At 40.7% G+C, this 22,730-nt stretch overlaps 1 protein-coding gene across 2 annotated transcripts in view; it reads right to left on the bottom strand.

Annotated features, from left to right (window-relative positions):
- VEGFD (vascular endothelial growth factor D) overlaps positions 1–22,730 on the bottom strand; it is a 32,089-nt gene that overhangs the window by 8,303 nt on the left and 1,056 nt on the right. The window contains exons 1-2 of one of the 2 annotated variants that reach the window (XM_048962313.1): positions 5,815–6,046; positions 5,489–5,699 (exon numbers count right to left, since the gene is read on the bottom strand). In XM_048962313.1, the coding sequence (XP_048818270.1) occupies positions 5,489–5,699; positions 5,815–5,976 (373 nt within the window). In that variant the 5' untranslated portion in view covers positions 5,977–6,046. Of the gene's footprint in view, positions 1–5,488; positions 5,700–5,814; positions 6,047–22,730 lie in introns of those variants that run through there. The other variant, XM_048962305.1, reaches the window with a different exon arrangement.

The raw sequence follows: 22,730 nt of genomic DNA, 5'->3' as shown, positions 1-22,730 counted from the left end.
GTAAGGACCAGAGAGAGGTAGAGTACAAAATTATCCCAGTAACTTACACCAGCTGCCCTGGCAAAGAGGTTGCTACATTTATCTGCCTTCACTTTTCAACAGAGATGACCAAAATGTCCCTTAGTGTCTATGGAATAAGTAGGGCTGATTGGTAGTTAACGAATCTATGTCCTGGTGGAGGCTAATCACAAGTGGTATCACCCAGGGGTCAGTCTTGGAACCAGTGCTCTTTAACATTTTTATAAACAACATAGATAGTGGGATTGAATGTACTCACAGCAAGTTTGCTGGTGACACCAAGCTGAGCAGTGCAGTTGACACAATAGAAGGAAGGGATGTCATCCTAAGGGACCTGGGCAAACCTGAGAACTGGGCCCATAATAAGGCTCAGCAAGACCAAGTGCAAGGTGGTACATTTGGGTTGCAGCAATCCCACATATATGTACAGAATGGGTGAAGAACTCTTTGAGAGCAGCCCTGTGGAGAAGGGGTGGTTCTTGTGAGTTCTGGTGGACAAAAAGCTGAAAATGACCAACTTCCTGAGCAGCATCAAAAGAGAGTTAACCAGCAAGGACAGGGAGGTAATGGCGTCCATCTACTCTGCCATTCTAAGGCCCCCTCTGGAGTACATGCATCCACATCTGGCCAACACAAGAAAGATGGGGAGCTGTTGGAATGGGTCCAGACGGCTGGAGCACCTCTCCTGTGGAGATAGGCTGAAGGGGTTGGTCTTGTCTATCTTGAAAAAGAGGAAGTCCTGGGGAGACCTCACTGCAGCCTTCCAGTACTTCTAAGCCATTCTATGATTCTGTGATCCCTGCTGGCAGAGGATGAGATCCCAGTGCCCACCCACCAGCACATTCTCAGATCCTGCAGGCAGTTCCCACCTCCTTCTCCTGTCCTGCAGGACCGTTTAAAGTTGCAAACCCAGCATCTCACTGCCCTACCCCTCAGTAGGCATGCAGAGCCCAGGCCTGACTGGAAAAGCACATTAATGATTAACAGACTCTCTTCAGAGAGTATTAGTGCTCCCACTGGATGACAGCCAGCCAGCACTGTCTCTGAGCTGATGAGCAAAATCCAAGACAAACACTCTCACAACTAAATACCCTCAGGGTATTCAAGTTGGAATAACAGGAATACGAATTCAAGTGTGTTTTATCTATTCAAAACACTGTGGCATCTTTCAAATACTGAATTGGTGTAGGCTAGTAATTTATTTCATACACATCTATCAAATACTGACTGTGAGAAGGAATAATGCATTCAGTGGCTGAAGCAGTGCGAGAAAACGCAATACCATGTCAGTGCTTCTTCGAAGGGGCCATGCTTTTTTTTGCACTTTTGTTTTCCAGATTCCTGTTATGGAATAAGTTGATAGTCAACAGTGCTTATGCTTTAAGTCCGTCTTAAAATTAAGGAATTTTTTTTTCCTGTGTGCCTCCTTTCATCAGGTTTGTGAAGGACAAGGAGCAACTTCTATCAAGAAAATTGCTTTCACTTCTATTGCAGTCCATCTTCCTGCTATTACGCCACCAGTGAGCGCATTTACAGAGAAGTTTTAAAAAAAAAAAAAAAAAAAATTCTGAAAGACTTTTAATCTAAATGCTGTACTTTTCTTCAGATGAGCCTTTATTTCTCCCTTTCCTGGCTGACTTTCCTTTTATTACTTTTATTTTTTTCTTCAACTGACTCTGTACATTTAAATTAGTTTGTTTATTCCTGCAAAGCCTTTCCTTGGGGTCGATTCATGCCACTTTCCAGTCATACAAAAAGTACAAGAAAAAAGAGTTTGGGATCTGGATTCTGATTTTACTTCCTACAGCATGAATTAAGAGCAGGATCACTAAAATCAACAGAATTCTCTGGAGTAATTGAGTCAATCAAAACAGCAATCTAATCCTAAAACTTAAAATAGAAAATAAAGTGTTTGCCAAACTTATTACAGTACATGCATGTAATCGCTTCGGATGTCACTTCAGTGAGTGTAAGCAGTGACCTTTCCATCTGTACATATCCTCCCTTTATTAACCACTTTTGTAACAGAAGGGATGTTCTAAAAAAGGTCTGATCAAAAAACTGGATGTCACATTTTGTTGTGAAACACTGTGATCACTCTGATCTTTTCTGCTGCAAAATTTAGATGCAATGAGATGCACTCAAAGCCCGAAAGTGCTGCTGTTGCAGGTGAGCTGAACTGCTCTGGGGAGACTGTGGTGGCATGGGGTGAGGTGAGCTTCCAGCGAGTTCATCACTGAAGCTCTAGAAAGGAGGAACAAAGTCCTGAATTCACAGAATCACAGAACCACAGAATTGTGGAGGTTGGAAGGGAACTCTGGAGATCAACTAGTCCACCTCCTCTCTCTGGGTAGCCTGTTCCAGCACTGTCACCCCTGAAGTAAAGAAGTTTTTTCCTCATGCTCATATGAAACTTCCTATGTTTCAGTTTGTGCCCCTTGTCACTGGGCACCACTAAAAAAAGCACAGCCCCATCCATTTGACTCCCCCCCTTCATATATTTATAAGCATTGACAGGATCCCCCCTCAGCTTTCTCTGTGGCCCCCTTCTGGGCTCTCTCCAGAATTTCCCTTTCTTGAACTGAGGAGCCCAGAACTGGACATAGTACTCCAGATGTGGCCTCATCGGGGCAGAGTGGAGGGGGAGGATCACCTCCCTCAACCTGCTGGCAATGCTCTTTTTAATGCACTCAGGTTATCATTGACTTTCTTGGCCATGAGAGCACACTGCTGGCTCATGGTCACCTTGTGTCTAATGGGACACCCAGGTACTTCTCTGCAGAGCTCCTTTCTAGCATGTCAGCCCCTAACCTGTACTGATGTGTGTGGTTATTCCTCCCCATGTATAGGGAGGACTTTCCATGTTCAATTTCATAAGGTTCCACTCTGCTCAACTCTCCAGCCAGTCCAGGTCTTGCTGAATGGCAGCACAGCCTTCTGATATGTCATATGTCAGCCACTACTTCCCAGCTTCGTATAATCAGCAAATTTGCTGAGAGCGCACTCTAACCCTTCATCCAGGCCACTGATGAAGATGTTGAGCAAGACGGGACCCAGTACCAATCCCTGGAGAACACTACTAGCTGTGGGCCTCCAACTAGACTCTGTTTCTGATCATAACCCAATGAGCTCTGCGAGTCAGCCAGTTCTCAGTCCACCTGACTGTCCACTCATCTATCCCACACACTTTCTAAGGTTACCTACCAGGATATTATGGGAGGCAGTGTCAAAAGCCTTGCTGAAGTCAAGGTAGACAACATCCACTGCTCTCTGCTCATCTACCCAACCAGTCATGACATCATAGGCTACCTGATTGATTTCCTGTTGGTGAACCGATGTTAACTACTCCTAATAATCTCCTTTTTTTTTCTGCTTGCTTGGAGATGACATCCAGAATAAGTTTTGCCATCACCTTCCCAGGGACGGAGGTAATCTGGCTGTCCTGCAGTTTCCCTGCTCCTCCTTCTTGCCCTTTTTGAAGACTGCAGTGATACTGGCTTTCCTCCAGTTCTCCCCCATTCTCTATGACCTTTCAAAGATGATAGAGAGCAGCTTGGCAATCACTTCTGCCAGCTCCCTCAGCACTCATGAGTGCATTCCATTGAGGCCCATGGATTTGTGTGTATTGAGGTTGCCTAAATGACCTTTGAGCAGATCCTCCTCGACCAAGAGGAAGTCTTCCTTTCCCTAGATTCTCTCTAATCTCCTGGGTCTGAGATTCCTTAGCAGTAAAGACCAAAACAAAGAAGGTGTTCTGTATCTTGGCCTTCTCAGTATCCTCCATTACCAGAGCTCCTACCTCATTCAGCAGCAGGTCCACATTTCCCTAGTCTTCTTTTTGCTACTGACGTACTTAAGGAAGTCTTTCTTGTTGTCCTTGACCTCCCTCACCCGGTTGGAGTCTGGGGTACTGTGGGAGATGGTTTAAGAGTGAAGCAATGAAAGGCCTAGACCCAGACTTCTCATCATAACACTTTACTAAAACAAAACAGATGCCCTTGGCAAAAGGGTCAGTGCTTACTGACTGGAAAGAGTGTGGGAAAGAAATATATGTTTATAGGTTTGTGGTTGTGTTTTTTTTTTTCCTAAAGGAGCTGTAGTACCTTGAGTGTATTAAGATATTAAAACAAAGACGTTTCTGTACTGGGATAATTCCTCTTTGGATGGAGGAACGGAGAAGATGACCCAATAGTGTGACATCTCTGTGTCTAAAGTTAGATAGTTAAAAAAAATAGGAAGTGACCTAACAGCTATGCCACGTTGTTATAAAAGAGTTATATCTGTATGCCTACAGGCATTTGACATTACCTAAACAGTCATTAATTAAAATCCTCTTAATTGTTCTTCCATTGTGTATTGGATGTTGTTTTGTTCTGTTGTGGGGCTTTTTTTTGGTTTTGTTTCTTTTTGTGTATGTGTGTATCTTTTTCTTTTTTTTCAGTGCAAATGTTCTATGAGAAGTTTAAAGCCAGGCCTGTCATATGAAAGCCATTTTCAGACTGGCACTCATCTCTGTATTTCTGTGCCATGTCTGGAGTAGCAAATTAAAGCCTTTGCTTTGTCATAAATTAACTGAAATGTAGAAATAATAAATATGAAAGCAACACTAATGGTGTGCAAATGTAGCTGTGGTTATTGTAATAGTGATGTTGGAACAGAATCAGCAATATCTGATTTCCCCAAAGGAAAGTGATATGGTCATATCACTTTAGATTCAAATCTGAACAAAAAAATAGCTTTGTCAGTACTTGGCTAGGCTACAGTGTAGCTTTGCTGTAGGATATCCACCTCCTTGATGGAAGCATAGCAAACGATCCTTTATTTTACATCAGTACATCATATAATGGCCCTCATGTCTCTCACTTAGAGGGAACAGCATTCATTTTTGCTTCAAGAGAAGGAAAAATTGTGATTCTCTGTACTTAGGTGCCGACTGGCAGTTTCAAAGTCTACTTCTTCTCCCAGAAGGTATTTTCTCAAACAGAGCAAGAGTATTAGGACAATAGCTCCTTCCTGCAGTTCCCACCCAGACACTAGTGCTGATGCAGTGTCTTAGATCAGAGTGCACCTCATAAAAAATGGAATTTCAATGCCTGTTGTAAAGCTCGTTTGTTTCTGCCTGCAATTAAATTCCTGGATCTGGCACAACACTGCTGGCAAGCCCCTCAGCCCATCATTCCAGACCACTCTTTGCATGTTTATTTCCTGTCTGTCTTTGGACTGACATATCCATACATAATAGAACTTTCCTTTGGACAGTATACAGTACAATAAGCCTGATTTGGCTATGAAAAGGGAGATGTACTCAGGCTGTTGCCTCACATTTTTTCATACAATGTCATTTTCCATGAATACTGTGCTGCTTCCAGTGCAGGTGTCTTCTAGGAAACCTCTGGTACTTAACCCATAACTAAGTAAGAAACAGCACTCCTGAAGCTGCAGCTAGACTCAGATGCAATACTGCACCTACCTTTCAGTGTATCGATATCATAGAAAGCAGCAGCAAATCTGGTGGAGCGATGTGATGCAGAGCGGGAGTCTAAATTGGCCAGGCTTTTGAGTTTTAGCCTGCATTTCCACAGCTTCCAGTCCTCAGCGTGAGTTATTCGAAGGAGCTCTTCCAGGCTGGATGCTCTCCTGATCTGCTGCTCTGATCGCTCCAGTGCTGACAGAGATGTCCTCTGGAAGGAAAGGAGGAAATGAAAAAGCCAGAACCTTAACAGAGCTTCTGGATGCTCTTGCACAAGAGGCAGCACATTGATGAGAGCAGCTAAGAATAGCTGGGACAACAGCTGCGTGTTTCTGATGGTACCTGAAGTCAGACCGACTTGAGAGATTTGTTCCCGTATAGCTTGGGATACTCACTCCCCAGTCTTTTCTGTCCCAATCATTGGAGCTGATTGACAAATGCAGGCCATACTCTCCGTGTCCCTGCTCCCTAGGAAACCTGGCACCCATCAAGTCATTTCTGTGCCTGTGCTGGCATGTCACACCAGGACTGGATCTCCTTCACAATCTTAGTGACTTCAGCTGGCGTGGACAACCCACTCAGCTTTGCAGCAAGTCACCTCAGGTGCCAAAACTGGTGTCTATCAGGAAACATCACTGCAAGACAGGTGATAGAGCCAGAAGCTGCCCTAAGTACAAGGGCCTGTCCACCTGGTGGGCAAACACAACATTCAGCATACTGCAAAGTGCAGAGTACGTATTCCATTTCCCACCCTACCATTTGGCTCAGGTGCAGGGCAGTCAAGGCGGCCTCAGTTCCAGTCTCCACGTTTGGCTGTGCAGCACTGTTACCTCAGTCATTGCATTTTCTACCTTCTTGGTGTATGAAACCATTCTTCACTCCCATGGTAGAAGGCTCCTTACAGAGGCCTAGTTTAAGTCGTTAAGCATTACCTTTTTAACATAATTTTAATGCACAGCACTCCACATAAGTACTTGTTTATTTAGCTGCTGCCTTCCAGCATCTGTGTTTACGCCTTTACCAAGCCACTGCATATTTATTTCTACTGACTCACTGAGTCTGCTGGAAACTATTGCCTCCAACCCAAGCAAAAGATTATCATTGTGCACGACTGTGTTGCACTGGGCTGGTGCTCTCAGCTGTGCTCTCTGATCATGCAATTGACTGTACTTTTTGACTTGCAAATTAAGGTCTGCTCTGCCAGCTCTCATAAATAATGCATCGCATCTTATAGGCAAAGCTGAAAGATAGGAGTTGGTGATGAGGAGCTTGCAGCCCCAACCTGTAGCCAGTTAGTGTTCCTCATAAGGCTGGAGAAAAGGTGAGGGGAAGAGCTACCTACAAGAGGAAAATTTTTAAATAAGATTTAAAACCTAGGCACTAATCACATCTGTTATTCGTTATTAAAACATCTGTGGCATTTATTTTGCAATCATACAGATGTTAACTTGTATATACTGCCCAAGTTCATTTTTGCATAATTACCTTCCACTGACCTAAAAATCCCTAAGCAGTTAACTCAGAATAAATTATTTGCTCTTCTTTTATACCCATATGAAACAATGTATTGTGCTCTAGTAAGTTGCTATGTTTCATTATAAAGATGGCTGTTTTTCATAGGTGTATGATTTCTCATACATTTATATGAGATGAAAACTGGAAAGCCCATCTCTATACATATGGACAATAAGTCAGAGGGAATGTGAATAATTAGCACCAGCAACTGAATTGCAAGACAGTTTTAGAAACAAGATACCCAGAATTTTGCTGATCTAGGAAGGCTGAAATTCAACTTGAGGATCATGTGTTGAGTTATTTGTTCTAAGAACCACAGCTTATATTCTTTCCCATCCACATACTGTCTCTTTGACTCTACAAAAGATGGGTATAGGACCCACTGTGGTGAGGCACTGGGATCAAAGATATTAAAATTGAACTCAACTAAGCATTTACAAGATTTTTTTGTCTACAGCAAAAAGATTTTCAGCCTGAATCAGCATCTAATACTTTTAAACTTGAACAAAATTACAGAGAACCAGTAAAATGGATGATGGTATCCTGTAGATGAAAAGACACATCTCTCCATTCCTTGTGGAAGTCAGTAGTTTAAACTTGTTTTTCCATTTATTTTACTTAAATACCATGTATTTTTTATTAATGATTACTAGTAATTTTAAATGTAAGATCATAGATACACATGCTACATGGTACAGAAAGATTTCCGGGCTTATCTAACTCAATAATTTGTATTACTTTAAGTATTTTTATATTTCTAAAGCTACAGAATTTCACTGATGTGTAAATTCACTGACTTTATGCCTACTAAATAGTTACTGTATGGAAAAGGGAATAAGTTTTATTAATAGAATTCTATTTTGTACCCAAAATTCATATCCGGTAGGTTTTGAACTGTGGTAATTACAAAACAGTACCCCTGATATTGATGTATTATAGTAGTGTTGACAAAGCCTACCTGTGTATGCAGTTTTGTTCCTTCCTTTTCTGTTATTGGAAATTGGAGAAGTCAAGGGAAATGGAAAGAACAGTACACATTACAGGATTTTCTTGGTAGTCATCAGAGATTAATCCTAATTAACTATGCCATCTTCATCCAAAACTCACACAGAATCCATAGAACTAAGTTATCATTTCTCTGTCAACTCAAACCTTGTTCAGTGTGGCCAAGGCTATTCAACCCCAAATTGGATCAGCTGCCTTTACCCCTTTATTTTCCTAACAAGCACCCAAGCTCTGGAGTTAATGGTATAGTCAATTGCCTCTCAGCACAATGCCACAACAGCTTTGTTCCTTCTTCTTATATCTGACTTCCTACTGGAGGGAACAGAATTTTCTGCTGATTTTATAACTTTCACAGCAATCCAATACAGAATTTGCTGATGTCCTTTACCACAACAACAGCAGTACTGTGATAAAGTGCTGTCTCTTGCTCTGAGCACTGAAGACAATAGGCATGACAGTGAATGGAAGACAAAGACAGATATTAAGAGAGCACTGAATCTCAAGGAATTGTAAATGTTTATAGCGTGGACATCTACTGAGTCTGTGGCCTAGTTGTTCTCAGCTCCCTCTGCAGCCAATACACAGCAATAGAAATACTTGTAAAGCATGATTCATTTGAAACTGAGCTTTAACTGGCCAGCAAGCAAAGGCTGACCAGGCCAGAAGAGTTATCTGTTGTGGATCTCTGGTCAAACAAGTACCACTGATATTATCAGGGATATAAAATGTTTGAAGAGAAATATCTCATTTTGTTCCAACCTACCTAGGTGCCAAAACAGGTGCAATAAATACTGTCTTACATATTTTTTTTTACTTCACTGAGACCATTACAATGCATTCACCTAGTATATTCCTTTATACTCTTTCTAGAGTGTGGACAGTTTTCATTGTTTCAGAAGTCTCCCATTCTTATATACTTTGACTACAGAGGTAGAAATCCAACACCAGCAGATCATGGCACTATAGCCTCAGATGGAACATTCTCTTGTCATGGCACAGTGGCAATGAATAATGTGTGGTCACAAAATATTTCCCACGCAAACAAAAAATTTATAGTCAGTCTGTTATGAAAAGGTCAGCATCAAAAGGAAAACATAGAACATTTTATGGCCTCAGATAATACGATAGATGGCGTACGGTATGATTGTTAATACCACACAGATGTGAACACTTCTTTCATGTACAACAGTTTGAAATCAATCCTTGTTTAGTTATAGACAAACATACTTTGGCTGTGTGAAAACAAACAAACAAACAAAAAACGCACTTTGAAGAGTGTGGCTTTGCACATAGATGAATAAATGTTTTAAAATATGAAATTGGAAGAAGGTTCTTCTTTAACAGCTTGCTATATCTACCCCAAGTGTGATGGTTAAGAACTTTATCCCCTCTCACAATGATCTTGAATGGGCAGCATGCAAAAAGTCCACTGACATTTATGAAAGTTCCAGATCCTGAGAAATAGCAAGAGGAACAGAGCCACTTTGTCTGTTTCTCATGACTGCAGCCACCTGCAGCATATGATATTTCAAACTTTTCAGAGACCCCTAACTCCTTTTTTATGCTTTCTTTGATAATTATTTCTTTGATATATCTCTTCCTTCCAGATTCCTCTCCCTGTCATGGTGCCATCTGCCTCAACTCTGCCCTCCTCATTTATTTCCCGGCTCTAACTTTTACCACTCTGCTCTTATCATCTTGTACTGCTTGGATCCCACTGTCCTTTGATATTGTTTATTTTTACTTTCTTCCTCTGTAGCCTTAAGAAATGAGTCAGGTGCAAGTTTAATGAGGCCAAACACACAGTGAGCTGTTTAACCTTTTGGTGTAATGGGACATCCACTTCTCTCTCTGCCATGCCCTCACCCCCCTTCTCTTAGGTCACAGATCTTGTTAGTTAGCTGAGATAAGCCATCACTATGGTTATTGGTTGTGATGGCTGAAAAGGACTTCACTGTACTTGGCATTGCTTATATAGTTAGAAAAATGGTAATGTCTGGCCCTTAAAATGTAAAAATTTCCGTTCAGGCTTGGGAGACAGAAAGGAGAGAAAGAGACATTGATAAAAGGCCAAGACAATGTATATTACGTGAGCCCAAGAAGAAAAAAATATATCCTTGAAGCCATATCACTGGAAATCTTCAAAGAGGAAAACCTTTGTCTTGCAGCATAATAGTGCTAGTCCCAAACCATTTTGAATATCGTGGAACTCACTGCCAATATTGGCTGGACTGTTCTACCATGTTCATCGTATAGTCCGAATTTGACAACTTCTGACTTCCATCTGTTCAGGTTGATGAAAGATAATCTGCGTGGGCAACATTTTCCTAACAAAGATGCCATCATAGCAACTATGAAACAGAAAATCCACTGGTGTAGATTTTTATGAGCTCGGCATGCTGACTCTTTCTGATGACTGGCAAAAATACAGAGCTAATGGTGGTGACTGTGTTGAAAACTAGCGTTTGTAGCTGAGAATTTGCTCTATCAAATGGTGTTATTGTGCTCTTTGTATCTATTGTAGTTCCCATGGAAATAAATAGGAAGCATTTCTTTCAGAGTGGCCTATGTACATAATGTCATTGCCTATAATAAATTTTTGCTTCAAGCTCATCTATAAGAAATACTGAATTAAAGTAGAAGTAGTAGGTTTGAGTATTTCATTCTTATCTCTAGAGCTTGTCAATAAGGTACATCAAATTAAAGTGAAAGTACTAGATTTTCAAAGCATCAGAATCAATCTCATACCCAGACCTAAAGGTCTGATTTGTACTCAAATGAAGTTTTCTGGCTTTCATAACAGTAACCTCCCATATATTCCCAAACTTTGTTCAACTCATAAAGGAATAACTGTTTTCCTGTATTTGGGCAATGAGCAATGTCACTGACATCAGGAAATGATAACTTGGGTTAGTATTGTGATTTTTGGATAATTACAACCTCTGCTCTTCCAAAAGAAACTATAATGGACTATCTATCTTCTTCCTAGCAATCTCAGATGCCAGAAAAACCCTAAAAGTAGTTAGTGTTGGAAAGAAACAAAAGGGGACTGATGCATTCAGTGGCCTTTACCACTTTGGAATCTAGCTTAAATCAGATGCCGAGTTCATTAACCCTGTGATTTATGACATCAACATTTGTTGTTGATGTTGATTGTTGTCAAACATTTGGGGTTTTTTTTTGGCATCTTGTACATATGCAGAATTTCATAGTCTGCACTGCTCAAACAGTGCCTTTTCTTGATAATTAGCATTTAAAGTCTCCTATCAGATGGCACAAATCAGCAGCTTGCTTTTCTCCACTTTTGGCAAGATCTTAGGTTTCTTGCCTAAGAAAATGCACCCTACTCTTTTTAAACTGATGTCTGAGTGAGCCAGCAGAATACAAGTAATACATTTTCACATGTTCCACCCTTTCCAGCATGTCACAGATAACCTTTGCATTAATGATATGTTTGGCCCATTCAAGATTTCCTGGAGGTATTTTGTACTAAGAAAAAAAGCTGTGTGGAATGCAATAGTAAAAGAAAGGCCCACTAAGATCCTAAATTTCTTGAGGACCTATACCCAAACACATACTTAGGACCCAAAATTCATTATTTTCAAGTCCAGTATCTGTCAATATTTTTATTTAAGGAAACGGATGAATGGTAAATAATATCCTGTATGTGTGAACTGGCGTAAATAAAGGTTATCAAAATCCATGAATAAACCCAAGGACAACCCATTTCCTTACATGATATCAAAACTACTTTCTTTAAACCCCCATCTCAGCACTTCTCATCCACAGTGGAACATAAACCTCTGCTCAAAGTTATACGTGCGTGCAGCAGCTCCTCTGAAAAGGAATGTTTTTTTCTGATTTATGGTCTCAGATGCTGTTGTGTCAAGCACTGCACAAATAGCAATGGAAAGCTTCAACATTATCACTGCATCTGGAGCCAGGACAAATGATCGAGGAACCTCTCAATAACCTTGCACTGTTTTATGATCCACCTTCTCAGCAGTTAAACAATAAAAAGAAGGTAACAGCTTTGTTTTGCCAAGGAAAGCAGATTTTAGCTTCATAGCAAAGAGTCGTGGTTCTCTTAATGCTATTTTATTACAAACATGGCCAAACACTGTTAAACTAAGTTTGAACTAAGTCTTTCAAAATTAGCCAGTTTGGTCAGGAGGTTTCATCACAAACTGAGGGCACTTGGACATTGACGAAGAGTACTGGCTGCAAGTGAGAACATTTCAAAGTGTATGTGGGTGTGGTGTGCTTGATGCAGCAGTAGCAGCCACAGTCATGTCAAAAGAAGTCATGTAGAAGACAAACACAGAAGTATTTTTTGAGAACTAATGTTCCCCATTACAATGCTGCCTTTAGGCTATTCTCAGAACTAGACCCAATCAAGTTTTTTTAAATACAAGGTTTATGATTCATCACCACGTAAAAATACAAAGAAACTTTGCTGTTATGCATGTTATACCATAAAATAACCTTTTTTTTTTTTTTTTTTTTTCCCCTCTGGTGCATTCTACAAAGTGTTTTCACGACAGTGTATGATCTCATCAATATTACAGGCTCATCTTGCAGAGATATATTTCCTACTGCTCCTGGCCAACCCAGCCAATCTACTATAACTCAAAAAATATGACCTTACAGGTGTCATTCACCTGACTGAATACATGAACTTGTTACTTGAGGTTCTTACTGTAGTGAAGTGAGAAAAATAAGTGCTTTGACTGAACATTCATTTCATTCTACAGTGTGTTCAAACTGCCTCTTTCTCTCCATTCTCTCTCTAGGAGTCAATCACTAGCTCTGCAGTCATATGATATGAAATCCCCTCTCTTACCCAAAGCACAGTTGCTGCTGAGGCACAGTGGTCACTTTTTCTTAAGGACACAAATATAAACAACCAGGACCTGAAACTACAACAAAACTTGAAAGACCTGGAAATGGCTTTAGACAAGGACTGACAGTTGCCTGGGTGGAGGAATGCACTTAATTCCCTACCTCAAAGCCATGGGGGTAATTCCTCAGTCATGCTGTAGCTCGTAGTATCACCTGTGATGTGGCCAGGGACTCTCTAGATTGCAAGAGGATTCTTGTGGAAAAGTTTTGATCTCTCTTTGCAAGAAAACAGGCCAGCTCCTGCCACTGTGGAGTCAACATATACGTGATGTTTGAAGGTACTGCATGGCCATTTGCTTGGTGAAGATGATAAGTTTCCATGGAATCTCTGCAGTAAGGGGAACTCCTTTTGGTGATTTGCATCATTAGTATTATTAGTATTACAGCTTCCAGGAGTAAGGGATCAGGTACAAAAAGAAAATACTTAGACAATCCCTAATCTGGCATCTACAACCAAGCTAGAAGACAAGAGAAAACAGAAGATGGCATTCATCCAAAGGGAGTACCAAGAGAACACAGAAAATATTGCTTAGAGTGATAGGCCTTGATTTTGAGATAGCAGGAATCCAACCAGCGTCAAGTTTTACCATAACATATTGCCTTTAATATGGCATCTCATGTCCTTTGGGTATGGAGAGTGGATAATAAAATTGTGAGAGTCTTCTGCACCTTGAAAGCATCAGACTTTCAGGAGTAACTTGCAATCTTATAAACAAGGAACTTCATCAGCTTTAAAATATATAGCAGGAGGACTCTACTGTGTCTGACACTAGCTTGCACTAATTTTATCATCTGTTTGATTTCATATCTGAGGAGAAAAAATATAAACTAAGTTTCTACCGCTCCACTAAAATCAGAATTTTGATTTGCTATCGTGTATGAATTTTTGATCTATCTTGTCTCATCCCTGACTCAATTTCATTACAATTAAAATTGTAATGAAGGAGTACAGCTGTATCAGCTGAGTAGATCGCAAAAATATGCAATTGGCCTGAATATATTTTTTAAGATGCTGGAAATGGTCTCATATGTCTTTGCCCAAATATAAAATTAGTAGGGACTGAATTACTGTTGAGAAACCCTAGGGCTGCATCAGATGTAGTTATATGATAGTCAAAGAAGTTGTTTTATTGAGAAAGTACCAGAGCAACATTTAATCTTCTCCATAGTCCTCTCAGAAAATTGAGGCTTCAATTTGTCTGCTAATTCTTTCAGCTTTTCAGATGCATCCACTGCCATAGCATTTTATCCATCAGAGAAAGACTCCATACAACAAATAAAATATAAATGCAACAGAGATGTATATTCTGGCTGCAAGAGGAGCAGTAAATTGTACTCTGGGTGGAAAGCCTGAAGGTCATCTCTCCACCCTCATCAGTCTCTACTGGAACTCAATGTTTGCAGAGCAGGCACAGGAAACAAAGCTTTTGCTTTCTCCACCCAAAGCTTAGGAGATACCTCTCTGCCATCTGCCTCTGGAGTTAAAAAGTATTTCCCTTGCTTTCTCTGAGAGAAGAGTGAATATGTTGATAGAGCCACTCGTCATGTGTGCCAATGCTGCTGAAATAGAAATGACACAGCGCCCCGTAAGAAGAGCAGCAGAAAGTGGCCAGGGCACATAAAGGACTGACAGGTACATTAAATATGGTTTGGGGAGGAATGTGAGGTGACAAAATGAATAGTTTCATCTGATATTATATGAAGGTGTAGGGACTGATGGATGCGTTCATGTGAGACATTCATAGTTCATAGATATGACAACTGAGAGTCTCTTTTGATAAAACTTAGCCAGCTTATCATTTGACCAAGACCCAAAACTGGAGAAGAAGCAGCTTCTAGACTGCTCCATCTTTTCTGTTCAGCATGGTAATGCTCTCTCCAGACTCTTCCAGGCTCCAGTCTTGTTCCCAGTGAAGGCAAGAAACCGAACTACTTGTTTTCTAAGATTATTAGTTCAGATACTGACAGATTTTAATTCAGTTGAAGATCATATGCTTGCACAAGTAAATCATATTAGATACCCAATGTCTTCAAGAGAATAGCTGTTTTATATTTTGAACAGTTTTTTTTTTTTTTTCAACTAGAGTAGATCTTTCGTGGTGCCACGGCAAACAAACCAGACTTCTTGCACTTTAGTAGCATGGTTACGTTATCAAAACCCTCAGAGACGAGACATTTTGGTTGTTCTCTGAACATTTGGTTTGAATGAATCAAAATATCAAAGAGAAGAAGTGAAAACAGCAGAATGTTACATGATTTGGAAAGGAAAGCATGATTATTTCGTTTACTTTTAACATGTCTAAAGTAATCAGAAACGGATATAATTTTATCAAAATATCTCCCACATTTAGCCAGATGATTTTTTTTTATACCAAAATGAGGTCTTTTGTTGTCTTTTTTTTTTTCTTCCATCCAGTAAGTATTTTGAGAGTCAACTACAACTCTCATTAAATAAATCTCACTCCCCACAGACAGATCTTTTGCTCTCATGAGAAACTCTCACAGCAGCTAAAGTGTGCTTTTGAAGGGAACAGCATTCACCTGTGTCTCATTTTGTGGGCAATGATGGCAAACTGAATCGGATAGATGGAACAGAAGAATAGGTCTATGCGGTGAGGAGTTTCTTCATTTTCAAGCCTAGTCATTTATGCAGAGAATTTGCCTTTAGGCCTCTCCTGTGATAAACATGGGAAGTACATTTGTGTGGTCAATAAAAGGACAGATACAGATTGTCATAAAATGCCCATGGCAATAATTCGCTTGTATGTCCCAAATACTGCTGACAGCTATGGGAATCCAACAGTATGTTTTCTCAAGCTCTCCTTCTGTATTTGGTTGTATCATCTCACACAGCAGCAACGCTTTCAGGCAGACATGATGCTCAGCACAGAATGCAACTAGAGACAATATGCAGCACTTTCTTCATCCTACACAATGCTGTGTGCTAACAATCTGACAGAATACACATGTTAAAAATAGTATATTATATGCTTTTACAAAGAACATATCCAGAGCATAGTCACTTTCTTTTGATATTTGTCCAGTCTTCGGCAATCTCTGAGGTTTGGACAAAGATTTTGGAATGTCTCAGTAATGGAGAATTGAATAAAATCAGATGATTGTATGTTCTTTCAATATTTTAAAATATTTTTAATGTGATGAAGGTTCTTTCAGTTACTGCTTCCATAGGTTCTGTTTTTGCCCCAAAACACTTGCAAATGTTTTGGAAGTGTGATTAGCCAATTGAACTGCCGGATTTCCAAATGTCACTTCTCAAAGCAGATCCACTGCCAATGCTGAGTGAACTTATGTTACCTCAATCACATGCACACATTTTCCTGGAATTGAAGTTTTTATTATGTAATATTTCCCTAGCAGTTCAGGAAAATATCCTGACATGGTTTCTGAGTCACATTGCCAATTGAAGTGAAAAGTTTTGCCTGATTGTATGGCATACTCTCTACATGCAACGTAACATACGATAGAATCATAGAATCATAGAATCATAGAATCATAGAATCATAGAATCATAGAATCATAGAATCATAGAATCATAGAATGGTTTGGGTTGGAAGGGACCTCTAAGATCATCTAGTTCCAATGCCCAGCAATAGGCAGGGACACCTCCCATTAGACCAGGCTGCTCACTAGACCAGGTTGGTACAGCAACATGATGCAGGTTGGTACAGCAACATGATGCAACTTCTCTGCAATTTAACACCATATCATATCATATATGACATGATTCCTTCGCCCACTACATGGTGACTACTTTGCATTCAGCAACGATGAGTTCTCAAAACCAACACAGCATATTTTTGATCTAAAAACATGGATTTGACAAAACCATCTGACTAACAAGCAGAACAATCACTGCTATCTAAATTTGTATAGTGCCCTCACTGGATTGCCATATCTCACGTGTTCACATAGTTACCCAGTTTTTCTAAGTGCTATTCTGAAAAAACAGTAAGGACCCTAAATGGTATTCCCCCACTGGCTGAATCGTCACATCATTTAGGTCATACTTGGGGAAGATAGAAAACAATACACAGATATCCTTTAGGCTGTTTTCTTAATTTGAGCAAAATGAAATACTGTACTCAGTTGTTCTGCTGGTCCTTGATAGAGACGCCCACATGTACCTCTTTCACAAAAACATCAAAGAAAAGAACAAATTCTGCTTGGTCTTCCCATGAGCAAATGGAGTCTCTGCAGCTGTCATAGAGGCACAAAGAGTTTTTTTTCCATTCCCCTCAAGTCTCAATATGACTTATGAAGATTTGCAAAATGTACTGGGGAGTTAAGGAGCAGGCGGAAAGTTACACAAGAGACTGGCAAATAGTGGGAGGGATAAGGATTTCCTCCTTGCAGCAAAATATCTTGAGTCACTTTTTCCCACAGGCAATGTAGTAACTTTGGGATTACATCTCAAAGTGAAGCCCAGGAAACAGTAGTGGCCAGTTTTGTAATTGCACTTTCCCTGTGAGAAAGGTCTAAATGAAACACAGATCCCAATCATCTAATGATAATTATAAAAACTACTGTACAGTACTTTTAATGAATAGAAATAAATGAGTTATCACCTGCAACAACTGTATCTCTTTCTCCCAACTAGACACACAGGAGAAAAAATACCTGCAAACCTTTCTCAAATCTGCAGTGTGGACAGCAATGATCAGAGCAAAACTTGCAGCCAGCACAGCAGAGGTCTCACAAGCTGAGTCTACACCACTTTTTTTTCATTTTCAGGCACACTGTTCCTCTCCTAGCTCTATTTGCCTCCTCTGAGTGCTGCATCAAAACCACCACATCAGTGGCTAAAAACAAACAAATCTCTCTCGGGGAGAAAGCGCAAGCAGGCTGCAACAACCCACCCTCAGACCAGTAACACTTGCCAAGCCTGAGCTGATTGCCTGTTTTGGTTGCCTTGTGATCACAAATTAAGTCAAAGTTGCTCCACTGCCCTCTGAACCTGCCTCCCTGGGTACTACAGAGCTCCAGAAGAGATCCATGACTGATGTCAGATTTTAATTAGCTCTGTCCTCATTTCAAAAAGCTGAACAGAGGAATGAATTTCTCATTCTCATCTGATCAATCTTAACATCATGATGCACTTTTCAGCACCCTGCTATGTACTCAGGAATTACAATCCCAGCTGAGGTGGGCCAGACTGGAAGACCTGAGCTGAGAGTGATTTTCTTGCTATTTTTCCTGAGTGTGAACAGCTTTTGATAAAGCAGCAGTGTTGTAGTAGTTTCCTTTCCAAAGAAAGTAGTTTCCTTTCCATAAGAGCCAAGAACGGATGCTGTGTGGCATGGCAACACTGCAAGATTGTTCTCTTATCCCTCACTGTAGACTGAAAGCAGCAGATAGCTCAGAACAAAATGGCTTGCTTCACAACCTCCATGATAGCTTCCCACTCCTGACATAAAAGCACAGCCAAACATTTCTGCAGGAGTGCTGCACGTACATTTCTACATGTTTTTGGTTCGTTGGACATCATACCAGAGATTGTAATCATAGAGAATCAAAAGCAGCAAAGACAAAACTGAGATAATAAAACAGTTCTGAAAACCACAATTTCATCATCTTTACCCCAAAGAGTCTGGTAACTTTGAAAGGAAGCTGGATATAAGAAAGAAAAGTCTAGTTTGAGGAGAGAAATTGTTTCCAACAGCCTTCAGCACTTTTTCCCTAGTTATTAAGCAGTTTGCTGTACTTCCAAGAGCTGCCTTTCAGGAAAAGAATCTATGAAACAGAAAATTTGTTAGGTTATCTCTTTTCTAAAAAATCAGCAACATTTGCAAGCAGTTACTGGAGTGCTATGAAGATGTGACTATCTGAAAAACAGCATCAGTGACAATCAGATAGATGGAAGCTTACTTTCAGCTCTGCTAAGAGTTGTTCGGGTTTCTTTGCAGAGTTCTCTTCTGGTTGCAGAGAGAGACTGTAGCTGACTTTAGGAAGAGAGAAAGGCAAAGAGCACTGTAACTGTTTCAGTTCATGGTGTGATGGCTCACCAGCATCTCCACGCCTACCCAAGGGCAAGGCATTTGTCACTTAGGTGCTGAGAATCATGGGTAAGTGCTCTTTCACTCCCACCTTCAGCAAAGCACGCCAGAAGACAGCTGTGTTTGGCATCTGGCTTCTACTTCTGTCCTGCTGACAGTGTCAATATGAGGTTGTTGAATCTAAGGCCTGCTGGAGCGAAAATGTCTACTCAAGCCTGTATCAATATGTTTTGAGAGAACGGCATGGAGCACAGTCAGGTGGGGGTCAAGTTGGGGGTCAGGGAAAGGTTTTTCACTGGAGGGTGGTGGGCATGGAACAGGCTGCCCAGGGCTGAGGGCACGGCCCTGAGTGCTGGAGTTCAAGGGGCGTCTGGACGGCGCTCTCAGACATTGGGTTTGATTGTGGGTGGTGCTGTGTGGAGCCAGGGGTTGGACTTGATGATCATCTCTGTGAGTCCCTCCCAGTTTGGGACATTCTATGATTCTATAAATATTTGGTGTAGAGGTTAAAAAAAGAGTTAAGCTGGGAAAAAGATAGGCATGTAGCAGAGAACTGCCATGTTCACCTCCAGGTCTCAGCTTATCTAATCCATAAGTCTTCTCATACTCTTCAGGCCTACTAATGATGGGATTCTCTCTAGTAAAACGAAAGAAAGTTTTTAATAGTGAGAAGACCTGCAAAAGAAAAAGGAAAGCTCTGAGTATGTTACAAGATGGACATTACTTTCTCTTGTCTTCCCCTCAGTATGTAGAATTAGGAGCAGAACAGGTTAGGGAGCCTTGAGATTCAGACCCTCAGAGATCAGGACCTGGATCCTCATTAGAGAGGTAGTTTTAATGTGGGAAGACAGAAGCAGCTCTGACAGATGGCTGGCTTTTACTGGCAAAAGTCACTTCTAGGACATACCTCTGTATCTAATTTTAAAATTCTGGAAAAACTAGCTTATGTCTGTCACCTATTTAGGACAGGAAAAGTGATGAGGAAGTAGGGGGAGACAGTAAAGTTTGTGGTTCTCTAGCAGAGGTATTCGAAAATGTAAGAGACTGTCAGAGCAACACTTTGACAAGGAATTTTTTAAGCATTTCCTTACGAAGAAAATTAATGCTCAGTCTTCAGAAAAACCATGTGGAAATCTAATTGTTCACTGAGGATTTAGTATGTCAGACTGGCACTCTGAATCCAATAACTGGAGTGTGAAAGAGAGGGATTACTGCCAATCTTGACACAAGTTCAGTTGAGGAGGCATGTCAGATACCTGCCCCAGACTGAGGTTGCCTACCGCTTCCCATCTTGAGATTGTTTCCAGTTGTTTATAACATTGCCAGATGTTCAATGTTCAGGCTGAAACTTTTCATGCCAGACATCTGCTTCTAAATGATTTTAACAACTTTTGATTCAGTGGAACATGTCCCTGCCCATGGCAGGGGGGTTGGAACTAGCTGTTCCTTATGGCCCTTTCCAACCCAAACCATTCTCTGATTCTATGACTATATGGTGTGTTGTCTTAGTCAAAATAGTTCGACTATGGTTGAGGATGAACCTCCTTCTTTATCCATGCAAAAGCCTTTTCTGTCAATCTTATCTCTGTAAATGTCTAGCATTACCTTGTGGCTGACCACAATGTGAAGTTTGGACAGCGGAGGAACATTTGTTGGCACAGATATGCCTCCTGATATTTCTGCCACCCAAATGTAAGCACCCAAATGTAAGCAGCAGCTCACAGATGCTCAGCAGTGACTTTACAGGATTTAGCGGTTAAAATCTCTGCAGATGTGACTTGTGCTGACCACACTGCAGCCTGGAGCTGAGCCTGAGCACATCTTTCCTCTCCTTCATGCTCTTCTATTTAACATGGAAAAGGAGGGTGTCAGGGCTGAGTGTGGAAGGGAAAGAAGATGAACATTGGCAGAGGCATGTAAGACCTAGCCAAAGAGTGTGGGAGTGTTCGGGAAGACCTGAAGTAGTAACTGGAGTAAGGAGAAAGGTAAGCTTGTGAATGGTGAACAGACAGAGACAAAATTAAAGGCTTGGGAGGGAGGAGGGGACTGAAAACAGAGGGATTCAGTAGGGCATTGAGATTACTGCTGAGAAATTGAGGCCACTCCTGAAAGTCAGAGAGAGGAACAGGGTATCCTATGCCAGGGTGAGTGAATGGGGAGGAAGACGATGCACAGGTAGTGCAAAAAGGATTATGGTGGGGGAACCTATTCAAAGCATGAGAGGCACAAAAACATGGGCTGGGGAGCCAGTGGTGCTGGGACAGGGACAGGACGAAAATGGGGACAGAAAGAACTGGGACTGGCAGGCAGGGAATTACTGGGCTGAGTGTGCAGATGGGAAATGAAAGAGAATCCAGCACACAGAAGAGGATGGGGTTAGGAAAAGTGAAGTGCAGCAGAGATGCATGAGCAACTTGTAAGGATAACTTTCATAATATTACTTAGGATCATTGTGGAGGGGGTAAATATAGTATTTAAATAATTAGTCACTGGAACTCTGTCACATGATACCACACTGACACCAGCTGATGGTTCAGACCATCAACAGATTTAAAACTTGAAGTGACCTGGGCTGAGTTCAGTTGCTGTAACAATGGGTAAAGGGAAGAGGCTACCATTCTGCAACCCTTCCTGTGTCCCGTTAATTGTGCATTACCTACAGCCTGACCTCAGGGTTCCTATCCAGGCAGTATTGCTGTTGATCTGAAAGAACTTTTAGAAGATGTTATAAGTGACTATAACACATTATTTCTCACTTTACAAGTAAAATCTTAGGTGCAATTGGTAAGAATATGCATAATCCTCTGTACCATTAAACACTGTAACATGAAGGACTTTCTGCAGGGTATGTCCACATATGCACACACACAAAAGCCCACAACATAAATGCCAAAGCAGCCCATAAATCTAATACACAATGTAAAACATTAAAACAAAAATAATCAGTGGCTTAGCCCAAAATCCTTGTCTATACAGAAAGAGCCAGAACAAGCAACGTGAAAAAAAAAAAACAACATCTTTTCCTTTTGGTAATCAGCAGCCAACATATGTAAAACACAGCTCTTTAAAGTGTGATCTATACCGTATCTTCTGATAGTCTTGGAAACTTAACAGTGACTTGTCAGGCAGTGAAACATATAGAAGAATGAAGGCAATGTATATAAGAATGATTACAATGGTCTTACTGATTCCAAAGACTCGATTGTTAAGGTTGTAAATTAAAAGCTTGTGAATAGTGAGCAGGCAAAGGGGTGAGCCATTAGTCTCCCTGAAAGCCTATCTATCACTCACCACTGCTAAGTTCTTGTGCCGGCAACAGAAGTCTGCAATTAAGCACACAACTGAGCCTTTCTTTTCAGAACCACAGGTCAATATGCAGTGCAGTTCACAGGCTGGTGTGTGGTCATCTCTTGCAAGCAGAAGGTTTTTTGAAGTGAAAACAGAATATTAGCTTGTTTTGCTTTGTCAGTAAAAAACAAATAATTTGTTCTGGACCACACACTGAATTAATCATTTTTGGACATACTACACACGCAGAATCCTGTTCCAGTTTTTGTTCTTGTTTTTCTACACGATTGTCCTGGCTTTTCTCACATTGTCTCAGAAAATCAGATCTGAAAAATCCTACTACCAAGGTGAGACTTCAGCTTAAGTTTTCTTTCCAAGCACTGTGTCCTACTATTACTAGTTGTAACTTATTGTAAAGTCTTGGACAACATCACTTACTATAAAACAAAAGAAGAACATTTCTGGCAAACAAGTGAGCAACTGGTGAACAAGTGTTTGTAGAGGAAGATTTTCAACAC

The sequence above is a fragment of the Lagopus muta genome, chromosome 1 (genome assembly GCF_023343835.1).
Source record: "Lagopus muta isolate bLagMut1 chromosome 1, bLagMut1 primary, whole genome shotgun sequence".
NCBI classification, from domain to species: domain Eukaryota; kingdom Metazoa; phylum Chordata; class Aves; order Galliformes; family Phasianidae; genus Lagopus; species Lagopus muta.
This window is presented reverse-complemented; position numbering and strand designations above follow the sequence as displayed.